Source organism: Myxine glutinosa, chromosome 2 (assembly GCF_964187855.1).
Source record: "Myxine glutinosa chromosome 2, kmMyxGlut1.1, whole genome shotgun sequence".
Lineage (NCBI taxonomy): Eukaryota > Metazoa > Chordata > Myxini > Myxiniformes > Myxinidae > Myxine > Myxine glutinosa.
Genome location: NC_136262.1, coordinates 73,681,254 through 73,693,322, shown reverse-complemented (window position 1 = coordinate 73,693,322; position 12,069 = coordinate 73,681,254). Strand labels below are relative to the sequence as shown.

At 42.7% G+C, this 12,069-nt stretch overlaps 1 protein-coding gene across 3 annotated transcripts in view; it reads right to left on the bottom strand.

Moving 5' to 3' along the window:
- The window catches only part of LOC137422356 (uncharacterized), a 162,073-nt gene that overhangs the window by 45,172 nt on the left and 104,832 nt on the right, over positions 1–12,069 (bottom strand). For all 3 annotated transcript variants that reach the window (XR_013622685.1, XM_078773426.1, XM_068109106.2), the window contains exon 9: positions 9,074–9,122. Coding sequence is in view for 2 of the 3 variants with exons in the window: in XM_078773426.1 (XP_078629552.1) it covers positions 9,074–9,122 (49 nt within the window). In the remaining variant the exon portion in view is untranslated. The remainder of the gene's footprint in view (positions 1–9,073; positions 9,123–12,069) is intronic.

Here is a 12,069-nt window from a genome sequence, read left to right as displayed (position 1 = left end):
CAGTCTTATCCTTAACACCCAGACTCGGGCCCATCACACTCACACAGGGGATTGCAGGCAGGTTGATGTTCCAGCCAAACGCGTCGACGTGGTCGTCCAGGAACAGCCCCGTCCGGCTCTCCACGGTCCCAGCACGTCCCGCGAATATGGCAAGCAGGCGGTGGAAGGGTCTTCGTAGTGCATCTCCCAAACAAAAGGCAGCCGATGAGGTAAGAAGGAAAATACGCGTCTCTCAGTGCGGCTCTCGGTTACACAGCCGTTATCACTCGCGTAACTCGATGCACTGTACACGGCTCGGCTTCAAGCTCAACCGAGCGCTGCTTTATATTAGCTCGTATCCTGGTTCATGCGCGTCTCTCGCCACTCGCGTATCTCTCAAAGTCCTCTTCGGCTCACCGCGCTCCTTCAACTTCTCACCTCTTCTGTAACTCACCGCACTGCTGGAACTCAACTCTCAACTGTTGGTGCTCAGTCCTGCTCGTCAACGAGTCCCTTCAACTTGGCTTTGCGCAACCACTTATATTGATACGCCCCGAACCTTCTCGAACCGTCTCGAACCTTCCAACCACGCCCTGTGACGCAGTGCTGCCGCCACACCCTCTGAGCCCTGATTGGCGGCTCGTGCTTACCGTCAGCTCCTCTGCCGCCCTCACTCGGTCCCGCCCCGACCCTCCTAGGCCTGCCTCGTGTTAATTCGTGCCAAAATGAACCAAAGGCAGTACAAAGAGGCATGAGGCTAGGGAGGCGGGACAGTCAATAGAAGTAGGAGTAGGACCTATTCTCCTTACTCTACTCAACGCAGAACTAACATAGGAAAAGGACTAAGCTCACAAATACTAAGAGATAACTACACTATCGCGAGGCTACATGTTGCTTGTGTGACTAACTATGAGGGGGAAATTTAACCTTTATAATACAAACTGTTACCAAAACTCAAAACCGCAACAATATTTACCGATATGAACAGTGATGTGGGTTTTATTGAAATTCTAAAGATACTGTTTTGATTTTGATGATTTGCATGTGATATGATTCAACGGATGTTTATATGAATCGTTTAAAATAAAAAAAATCTTCAATTTCTGATATTTTGCCTTTTCATTTGGGCCTCCCAATTGAAGCCCCACCCATAGGGCGGGTACCGTTGCTAGTCATCAAAATCTAAACAGTATTTGTAGAATTTCAATAAAAGCCACATCACTGTTCATATCGGTAAATATTTTTCCATCGTGTTTCAAATTTGGGCAATGGGCTCTCCAATATTCGATGTGTTCACGGTTTGAATTACGTAACGTAACATTTGTGACGATGTTTTCATTGTGACGATGTTGTGACAATGTTTGTGTTCACGGTAGTGTTTGATGTGATGGCGTGGACATAATTGCGTAATGTTTTTCGTTTTTATTTTCGTAATCGTTTCATGAACGTTTAATGTTTAATGAACATTTAATGAGCGTAAGAATGGGCGTTATGATCATTAAATGAATGAATGAATGAATGTAATGAATAATTCGATGTGAAGCGAAAGACGCCTCAGAGCTGTCACATTCACAATCGCTATGTCGTATGTACTCCCAATACGTGTTCCCTTCATTGTAAAAACTACCAAGTCAACAGTTCAAAAGATTTTGAGCTGAAAGGTTTTACGGCCTTGGCAAGATCGATGGAGACAGCGATCTGTAAGCTTATACACCGCCCAAATAGCCATGTGGAATTCTCTCATGTAGGGATTAAACCCACGTCGTTTGAACTTTGACCGAGGTCATTATTTACTTTTAATGATGTTTATATACGAATCAAAAAGAAGATAATTGGTTTTAGGTCGTCCTTTCCGCATATCTCGTGTGATTGTGAGTTGGAGAGACGACTGTGATGGCGGGGAAGGGGTTGGCATTCTCTCAAGCAGGGATTCAACCCGTGTCCTTATAAAAGGTCTTTGTCCGAGGTCACCGAGTCCGATTGGTGCAGCCATGCAGCGATCGGTGCAGCCGTTTGTGTGGTACCCAGGAAAATAACGTTATGCGGGAGTCCAAACCTGGAAATGCTGGAGGCCAAAGCTGAAATTGTAAAAACAATATAGCCTATTTTACTCCAGGGGGTCCCAGGATTACCTACCCAAAATATCGTTGCGATCGGCTCAGCCGTTTTTCGGTACCTGTGAACGGACGGACAGACAGACATTTGGTGAATTATAGTAAGATACAGCACTTATATTTCTGCCCGCCATGCTGTACGGCTGTTTATGAGTCCCCATTGGACTTAGTCCAAAATGGGGGCTTATGGATTTGGTCTCGTCCGTGCGACCGTATGAGACCAAATCTCGGGGATATATGGACCGATTTTCTTCATACTTGGCAAAAAGACAACACATGACGGCATACACATTTTGTTTAATGATGCGATCAAATATGGCCAACTGGCGGCCATTTTAGTTGTAAAAAAAACCCCGATGTTAAACACGTCCTCAACCATTTCTCGGACATGCATTTGCCGATGTTGTTCAAACTTGGCACACAGATAATGAATTATGGCTTACAAACGCACGTCATTTTCTTTCGAGATCAGATCCAAGATGGCCGACTAGTGGCCATTTTGTTACTTAATCGTGTCCCCATCCATTTCTCGGACAGGCTCAGACCGATTTTCTTCAAACTTGGTGCAAAGACAATATATGAGTTATGAGTATACATATGCAGAAGATTTTGTTTTTTCAGCCGACCAAAGATGGCCGACTGACAGCCTTTAACTCTGTAAAGCAAAATTACTAAAACCACGGCGGGGGCTACATGACATTTTAATGTATTTTTGCTCTTGTTTCATATTTCCTTCAGTCTCTATTTAAAGGCATGGATTTTTGATTCAGGTCAAAGTAACAATAGTAACGGTTAGTGAATGCAGCCACCAATACGTATCTATAAACATGAAACAGCAACAATACGTGACTACGTGTATGAAAAAACATCTATAAACAACATGGTGGCCTCTTTTCAACCAGCGCCAGAGGGAACATATCTGATAGGCTGGTGGCATAAGTTCCACCCTGAACGAACGATGGATGGAGACTGGATTTAGAGACCGGCTCCTTCTATAGTATGGATTAGCAAATAAACTGTACAGGTTTACAGATTTTTTGCTAAAATTTCTATGTTTTTTCCCGTGTCCACGTATACAGTCACAATCTAAATTCAAACCCAAACTATTTGACTCAGAGGAGAGTGTGTGTGCATATCTCTCGGACATCCTCCCATTAAAGAAAGTACAGCAAAGTAAATTAACTTATACACTCGCAACTATATTCGACAACAAAGGAACAAGATGTGAAAGATCCCCCACAGGACAATACAGACCACATACTCTTAACTTTCAATGTGCATCCACTTTGAATCTCAGAGGGCGGTGGTTCAATTCCAACCAAAGCCGAGTCATATCGAAGACTATCACAATGGTACATGCTGCTTTCTTGCTCGACTCTCCACATCTGGTGGAGAGAGCATGTCCAGTCCCCTTGGGGAGGGAGATTTCTCCTGAAAAGGTGCCTCGCTGAGTGTAGAGGGGAAAAACTCTGCTACTAGTTCGAGATGGTGCCGCCACCCACCAGTGTGTTCCAGAAAGTAAATTTTCCCATGTTTAACAGCCTTGCTTCTCTGATATCAAGTTCTGTATTGTCTGCTGTCTCCTTCTGCATCTGAGTGTATGATTTGTGTGTGCAACAAATCTTCCACGAGCCTTCGAGAACGAATTTTGAAAATAAATAAATAAAAGAACCGCCTTTAGATGCCATCTTTTTTCCCCGCAGAGCGGGGGTCAGCCTTTTTATCTGGGCACCATGGTCCCCTTTTTGAAGCAATGTTTTATGGCCGGATGCCCTTCCTGCCGCCAACCCTGTTAGTTGCCTCTTGCGACACACAGGGAATTACCAGTGAGCTGGTACTCAATTTACCGACATTGGAAGGATGGTAGGCTGAGTCAACCCCCCTGGCGTTATGTCAACGATCGACCGGGATTGAAACCCAGGATCCCAGGGATCCCAAACTGGTACCATAACCGCTAAGCCAACACCAGGCTTCTAATTATGGGGAAAAAACGCTGGGATATTGTTGACGTGGTTCTCAGCACCATGAACCCCACATTGACTGGTTCTAAGCACCATGAACCCCACATTGACTGGTTCTCAGCACCATGAACCCCACATTGACTGGTTCTCATCTCCATTGACCCCACATTGACTGGTTCTCGGCACATGAACCCCACATTGAGTGGTTCTCGGCACCATGAACCCCACATTGACTGGTTTTCAGCACCATGAACCCCACATTGACTGGTTCTCAGCTCCATGAACCCCACATTGACTGGTTCTCGGCACCATGAACCCCACATTGGCTGGTTCTCGGCTCCATGAACCCCACATTGGCTGGTTCTCGGCACCATGAACCCCACATTGACCGGTTCTCAGCACCATGAACCCAACATTGACTGGTTCTCAGCACCATGAACCCCACATTGACTGGTTCTCAGCACCATGAACACAACATTGACTGGTTCTCAGCACCATGAACCCAACATTGACTGGTTCTCAGCACCATGAACCCAACATTGACCGGTTCTCAGCACCATGAACCCCACATTGGCTGGTTCTCGGCACCATGAACCCCACATTGACCGGTTCTCAGCACCATGAACCCAACATTGACTGGTTCTCAGCACCATGAACCCCATATTGACTGGTTCTCAGCACCATGAACCCCACATTGACTGGTTCTCAGCACCATGAACCCCACATTGACTGGTTCTCAGCACCATGAACCCAACATTGACTGGTTCTCAGCACCATGAACCCCACATTGACTGGTTCTCGGCACCATGAACCCCACATTGACCGGTTCTCAGCACCATGAACCCAACATTGACTGGTTCTCGGCACCATGAACCCCACATTGACTGGTTCTCGGCACCATTAACCCCACATTGACTGGTTCTCAGCACCATTAACCCCACATTGAGTGGTTCTCGGCACCATGAACTCCACATTGACTGGTTCTCAGCACCATGAACCCCACATTGGCTGGATCTCGGCAGTATTTCTCCTTATGATCCCGCCCAAGGGGGCGGGGCCAAAATGATAATACTCTCCTACCTTCTTGCCATGTGGCGATCATAACTACCAAGTTTGATGAATATCTGCACAACTGTTTAGGAGAAGATAGCGTCACTGACAGACAGTTGGATGGACGGGACCGATCACAATATCACCCCCGTTGTTTATTTATTACACTGTGCTCGCGAAGCGAAAAGTGGGGCTAAGCATTCAGGTAAGTACATGTACAGTGTGCCGCACGTGTGCCATGTGCCGTACGTGTGCTGTGTGCCGTACGTATGCCATGTGCCGAACGTGCGCCTTGTGCCGTACGTGTCTGCATTTTAAAAATTCATTTTCTCGGCAACCGTTGTTCCGATTGACACGAAATTTTACCATCGAAGCGCCTCCGCCTGTATAATTTTTTTATTCATAATTATGACGTCATATGTCACGTGGTACGGTCGCCATCTTGGAAAAAATTTACACCTCTCTATCTCCCAAACCACTCAATGGAAAAAAATTGAAGCATGGCTCATTGTCAAGTACTCACCATGGGGAATAAGATATGTTGATGGTGATGTCATCGGTGCCTTAATTATGCCATCATAATTCGACAAGTACAACGCTTGATCTGATCAGTATGAATAAAACAACAATTCCTCTGCAACTGTTAGTCCGATGGACACTAAATTTTCAGAATATGAGCGGCTCCTCCTGTAGAATTATTTAATGATAATTATAACGTCATAGGTCACGTGGTACAGACGCCATCTTGGAAAAAAAAAATCGGAAAACCTTGCACCTCCATATCTCCAAAACCACTCCATGGAAAAATATTGAAACATGGCTCATTGTCAAGTACTCACCTTGGGGAATAAGATATGTTAATGATGATGTCATCTGTGCCTTCGTTATGACGTCATAATTCGACAAGTACAACATGTATCCGATCATTGTGAATTTTTTTTTCTCAGCAACTGTTGGTCTGATGGGCACAAAATTTTCACCATAGGAGCACCTCCTCCTGTAGAATATTTTAATGATAATCATGACGTCATAGGTCATGTGGTACAGGCGCCATCTTGGAAAAACCGAAAAATGTTGCACCTCTATATCTCCAAAACCACTGCATGGAAAAAATTGAAACATGGCTCATTGTAAATAACTCCATATGGGGAATAGGTGTTGTTAACGATGACTTGATTGGTGCCATAATTATGACGTCATAATTCGACAGGGACAACGCTTAGTCTGATCAGTTTGAAATGCATTGAGCGTGATCTATGCAACAATTGTATTAGAGAATATAAATTGATGATGTCATCGCTCACGTGGTCTGGCAGCCATGCCAGACCACGTGAGCGTGTCTGGATCAAAGAAAAAAAATGTTCAAAAACAGAAGAGTTGGCTCGCAACAAGTTGACTGCGCAGGGTAAGTATTCTATGAATACCATCTAGTTGATGATGTAACTAATGATGGCAGCAGCAGAATGAAATCGGAAGTGTACAGAATCATTTTGTCTGCCTATGTACAATAAAATTCCTCCAAACTCATTGGACGGCACTTCACCATGGAGGAAGACAGTGACCCAAAACACACTGCCAACGCAACCAAAGAGTTCATTAGAGGGAAAAAAAATGGAAGGTTTCAGACTGGCCAAGTCAATCTCCTGATTTAAATCCAATGGAGCATGCATTTCACTTACTGAAGAGGAGACTAAAGTCAGAAACCCCCCAAAACAAACAACAACTGAAAATGGCTGCTTTAAAGGCTTGGAAAAGAATCTCAAAGGGAGATACCAAGAGTTTGGTGATGTCGCTGGGTCACAATCACATACTACTTTGATTTACTTTAAGTTAATCGATTCCAACACTTATGCTTACCTAAACTGGGGGACTGAACATAAAGAGTGATGTTTTTTGCAATGGTAAAACATATATGCATAGACATACCAATAAATAAAAGCTGATCTTCTGTACTCTTGCCTCATGTTCATCTTTTGATTTCAAATCTAAATTTCTTCAGCATATAGCAATAATAACAAATTTGACTTCACTCTTCCAATATGTATGGAGGGCTCTGTATACATATACAGTCACGTGAAAAAGTAAGTACACCCCATGTAAAGTTTTGACTTTTTCAACATATTTCAACATACAGCTATTTGATCTTCATTTCAACAATATTGATAGATAAAGGTGATAAAATATAACAAATATCATGAAACATTTACATTTTGTAGTCCATTGTATAATTTAAATGAACATAAATGCAAATTTCGCATGTGGAAAAAGTAAGTACACCCCGACATTTATCACTACTTCAAATACCTAAAATTAGAATCAGGTGCACCAGTTCAGGTGCAAATGATTAGAACATCGTTGGAGAGGATCTTGGAGGAACCTGTCTTATTTAAACCTCAGACATTTAGTGTGGTTTGCTCTTTGTTGTTGAAGTGTGCGGCTTCACCATGCCTAGATCAAAAGAGCTCTCTGAGGCCTTCAGAAAGAAGGTTATAGATGCCTACGAGTCTGGGGAGGGATTTAAAAAGATCTCCAAACAATTTGATATCAATCATTCGACTGTCCGGAAGATCATCGACAAGTGGAGAAGATTCCAAACAACTGCCAACTTGTTCAGGCCAGGCCGCCCCAGCAAATTCAGCACGAGAGCAGACCGCAAGATGCTGAAAGAAGTCTCTAAGAACCCCAGAATGCCATCACGGGACCTACAGGTAGCTCTTGCCACTGTTGATGTCAAAGTGCACGAGTTTACCATAAGAAAGAGGCTGCACAAATTTGATCTACATGGGAGGTGTGCCAGGTGTAAACCTTTGCTGTCCAGAAAGAACATCAGGGCAAGACTAAAGTTTGCCAATGAACACTGCGGCAAAGACCAGCACTTCTGGAACAATGTGCTCTGGACAGATGAGTCAAAGGTAGAGCTATTTGGGCACAGTACCGGAAGACATGTTTGGCAAAAACCAAAGACAGCATTTGACCACAAGAACCTGATATCAACTGTAAAGCATGGTGGTGGAAATATTATGGTTTGGGGCAGCTTTGCTGCATCAGGGCCTGGGCAGCTCACCATCATAGAATCCACTATGAATTCCTCATTGTACCAGAGGGTGCTTGAGGATAATGTGAGGCCATCTGTCGGGAGGTTGAAGCTCAACTGAAGGTGGACCTTGCAACATGACAATGACCCTAAACATACCAGTAAATCCTCCAAGGAATGGCTGAAAAGAAAGAAATGGAGGGTTCTGGAATGGACAAGTCAAAGCCTGGATCTAAATTCCATCGAGATGTTGTGGGGGGGATTTGAAACGAGCTGTGCATGCAAGAAACCCCTCAAACATCGCACAGCTGAAATAATTGTGCATGGAGGAGTGGGCAAGAATTTCTCCCAGTCGATGTCAGAGACTGGTAGACAGTTATAAGAAACGCCGACTTGAGGTTGTTTCTGCCAAAGGGGGCAATACCACCTATGAGAGCCAAGGGTGGACTTACTTTTTCCACATGCAAAATTTGCATTTATGTTTATTTAAATTATACAATGGACTACAAAATGTAAATGTTTCATGATATTTGTTATATGATATCACCTTTATCTTTCAATATTGTTGAAATGAAGATCAAATAGCTGTATGTTGAAATATGTTGAAAAAGTCAAAACTTTACATGGGGTGTACTTACTTTTTCACGTGGCTGTACATATGGCGATATATGCATTAGCTCCATTATATTAAGATTCCATTTCTAGAACATTTGAATAGACAACACCAACCTTTAATCCAAAGAAGATTAAAAGTTTAAATGTAAATTTTTAATCATTGCACAAGTATGCTGCTTCGAAATATTTTCACCAAGTCCATTCTGTCACTGAAAAATAATTGTGGATCTATTAATCCTGAAAACCTTTTGCCAAGTAATTCGTCTGCCAATGACATACGACTATGTTTGAAGGAACTGTGTTGCAGTGTGCAGTTTTACCTGGTTCGTCACAAACCGAGTTGTTACTACTTCCCGAGTGGCTCGAACCCTGAAACGTAAAATTGACCCGAATGTTACTGAAGTTGAAGGAAAGTTGATGTGGCTTTGTAATGACACAATTAACGATTATTACTCTTCTTGCAGCCAAAAACATAATATTTGAAGAGGATAATTTAAAAGATAAAATGAAAGAATGGACAGCACAGGTGCAACGGTTCAGCTACATTGGAAACTTTATAAGTTGGCAGGTGTGGCTCATTAAAAAAGGATGCCTTTATGCTAGGAAGCTTCATACTTCAACCTAGACAGGACAGTCAGCTTAAACCCCCGTCTGTGTTGTGCTCCAAAGATGCTTCCTGTCCAAGCCTACAACACCACAAAACTTAAAACTAAGATGAATGAATGCAGATTTGTAGACCCTGCATGGATATTGTCATATTTGTGATGAATCACCTGTTCTGCTGTTGTAAAAGGCAGAAGTTTGTGTTTAACGAATGCTCCACATTCTGGCCCCACACAATGACAATGGTGCCAAATTTCCACTCAAAAGTTGTTTGTAAAGGCCACTTGGCGCATTATATATTTTTATATGCTAGGTGTGATTGGTGTGATTCCTTTAATCTGTGTTTGTGTGTATATATATATATATATATGTGTATATCTTCTTCTATCTATATATATATAAAATAAAGTTTTTGTTTGTTTGTTTGTTTGTCTGCACACGCTAATCTCCTGAACGGTGAAAGATAGGAGGAAACCTCTGAAACCAAAAATGTCGGGACGGGCCCCAGGAAGGTTATAGGCTCAGTGGCGAGGCTGGTCAAGGCCGCTTCGGCCGGGCTGGGCCCATTTCGCAATACATCTTCTTCTTCTTTCAAAATTCTCTTGAAGTACAACTTATGCACTTAATAGGAATATCTGACTGATTGCAACACATGATTTCAAAATTCTCTCTCGCGGGGTCCGACAGAACAAGGAATCGTTGAGCACGAACTGATACTGGGCTCGCGTCAGACCGATGTACAGAAGATTAAATTCATTCAAAAAGAACCCGGGCAACGGCGGGTGCATTCAGCTAGTCTATATATATAAAATAAAGTTTTTGTTTTTTCTTTGTCTGCACGCGCTAATCTCCTGAACGGTGAAAGATAGGAGGAAACCTCTGAAACAAAATTGTCGGGACGGGCTCCGGGAAGGTTATAGGCTAGGTGGCGAGGCCGGTCGAGGCCGCTTCGGCCGGGCTGGGCCCATTTCGCAGTTAAAAGCTGAGCTGAATTATAGTAGTCAATCTTCTACGGCCACGGGTAAAAGCTGAATTATAGTAGTAAATTCATTCAAAACGAACCCGGGCAACGCCGGGTGCTTTCTGCTAGTATGTATATATTTATTTATATATATATATATTTGTGTATATATGTATATATATGTGTTTATTTGTGTATATATGTATATATATATGTTTATTTGTGTATATATGTATATATATATGTATATTTGTGTATATGTATATATGTATAAATATATATATATATATATATATATATATATTTGTGTATACAGTATAAGTATATATATTTGTGTATATATGTATATAATTATATATATATATATATATATATATATATATATATATATATATATATATATATATATATATATATACAAAGAATTAAGTTAAGCACCCCTACACAATGAATTAAGGTAAGCACCCCCTAATATATATTCTTTGCGTATATGTATACATTGGCATATATTCTAAGGTATGTGAGATCAAATAATGATTGGTATGACATTAGCAATTATCCATTGATGAAATTGAGTGATCAAAGTGAAAAAAAGTGATTGGTTGAGTCAGTGATCCGATCACGTGGGTCCTACACACGTTATTGACGCAAAGATCGCTAGAGGTCTTCTCAGAACAATGACTGTACGTTAGAAAACATAAACGTCATCCACACTGTCCGTGATGGACCTATAGCTCCATACTTAAATTGAGGTGAATATATGCCTAAAATTCCCAAAAAATTTCACCTTAAATTATTCAGAATAAAATATTGAAAACGGCATGATTGTTATGTTTTTATGTGACCATAATATCACTTCTCCAGAAAATATAGCAATATCATGGGTATATTACACTGTTTTGACGACAACAAACTTGTAATGTGCGAGGTTGTAAAAAAACGGGGGGGGTGCTTAACTTAATTCTTTGTGTATATATATATATATTGTTATGTCTGGCGGGTAGTGATATGTAGAGCAGAATAGAGCAGAATAGGTAACATGCTTCGTGTGTCGCGGTAAGGAAAACTACCTGTAATAAGTTCATGTGTAGGCATTTTGTCGGGTCAGGAGTATACTTGTGAATCCACCAGGAGGTTCGTGTGTTAAGTAGTGTAGGGATTAAAGAGTCGCGCCCCCTCTGTGTCCTCACCTGGCTAGCCAAACCTTTGTCCCTTTTGGCACTGCACACCACTTAGGCATTAGTTAGGACGTTTACTACAACACTAAATAACGCCCTCCCCCCTTACATGACTTAGGAAGAAACCAGGCCAGGACACCTCCGATAATGGCCGCCGCCATTTACACCTCCAAGAGGCCTATCCACCTTGAGTACCACGCCCAGGAGGGCTGTGCTCCTTTGGCGCGAATGGACGCGGGAGGCGCGAAGCGGGTTGACAGAGGGTGGGAAGTTACGAGGCTCTGATTGGTTGGCAGCGCGCCAAGGCTGACGTCACGAGCCAGGAGATATTAACGAGCGCCTAACGCCATTTCGGAGAGTTGTGAGTTGGATCCCGAGTTGAGCAGTTACATTCGGAGAGTCATTCAGAGATCCCGAGTGAGTTACGCACGAGTTGAGCAGTTGCGCACTAGTGAGATTCCTGGCCCTGGCAGTTTCGTGAGATCCCTGGTTGCGTTGGCTCGCAGATTCCAGTGAGATTCCTAGCAGATTCCCGGCAGATTCCTGGAAGATTCATGGCCTGAGTTGGCCGTCC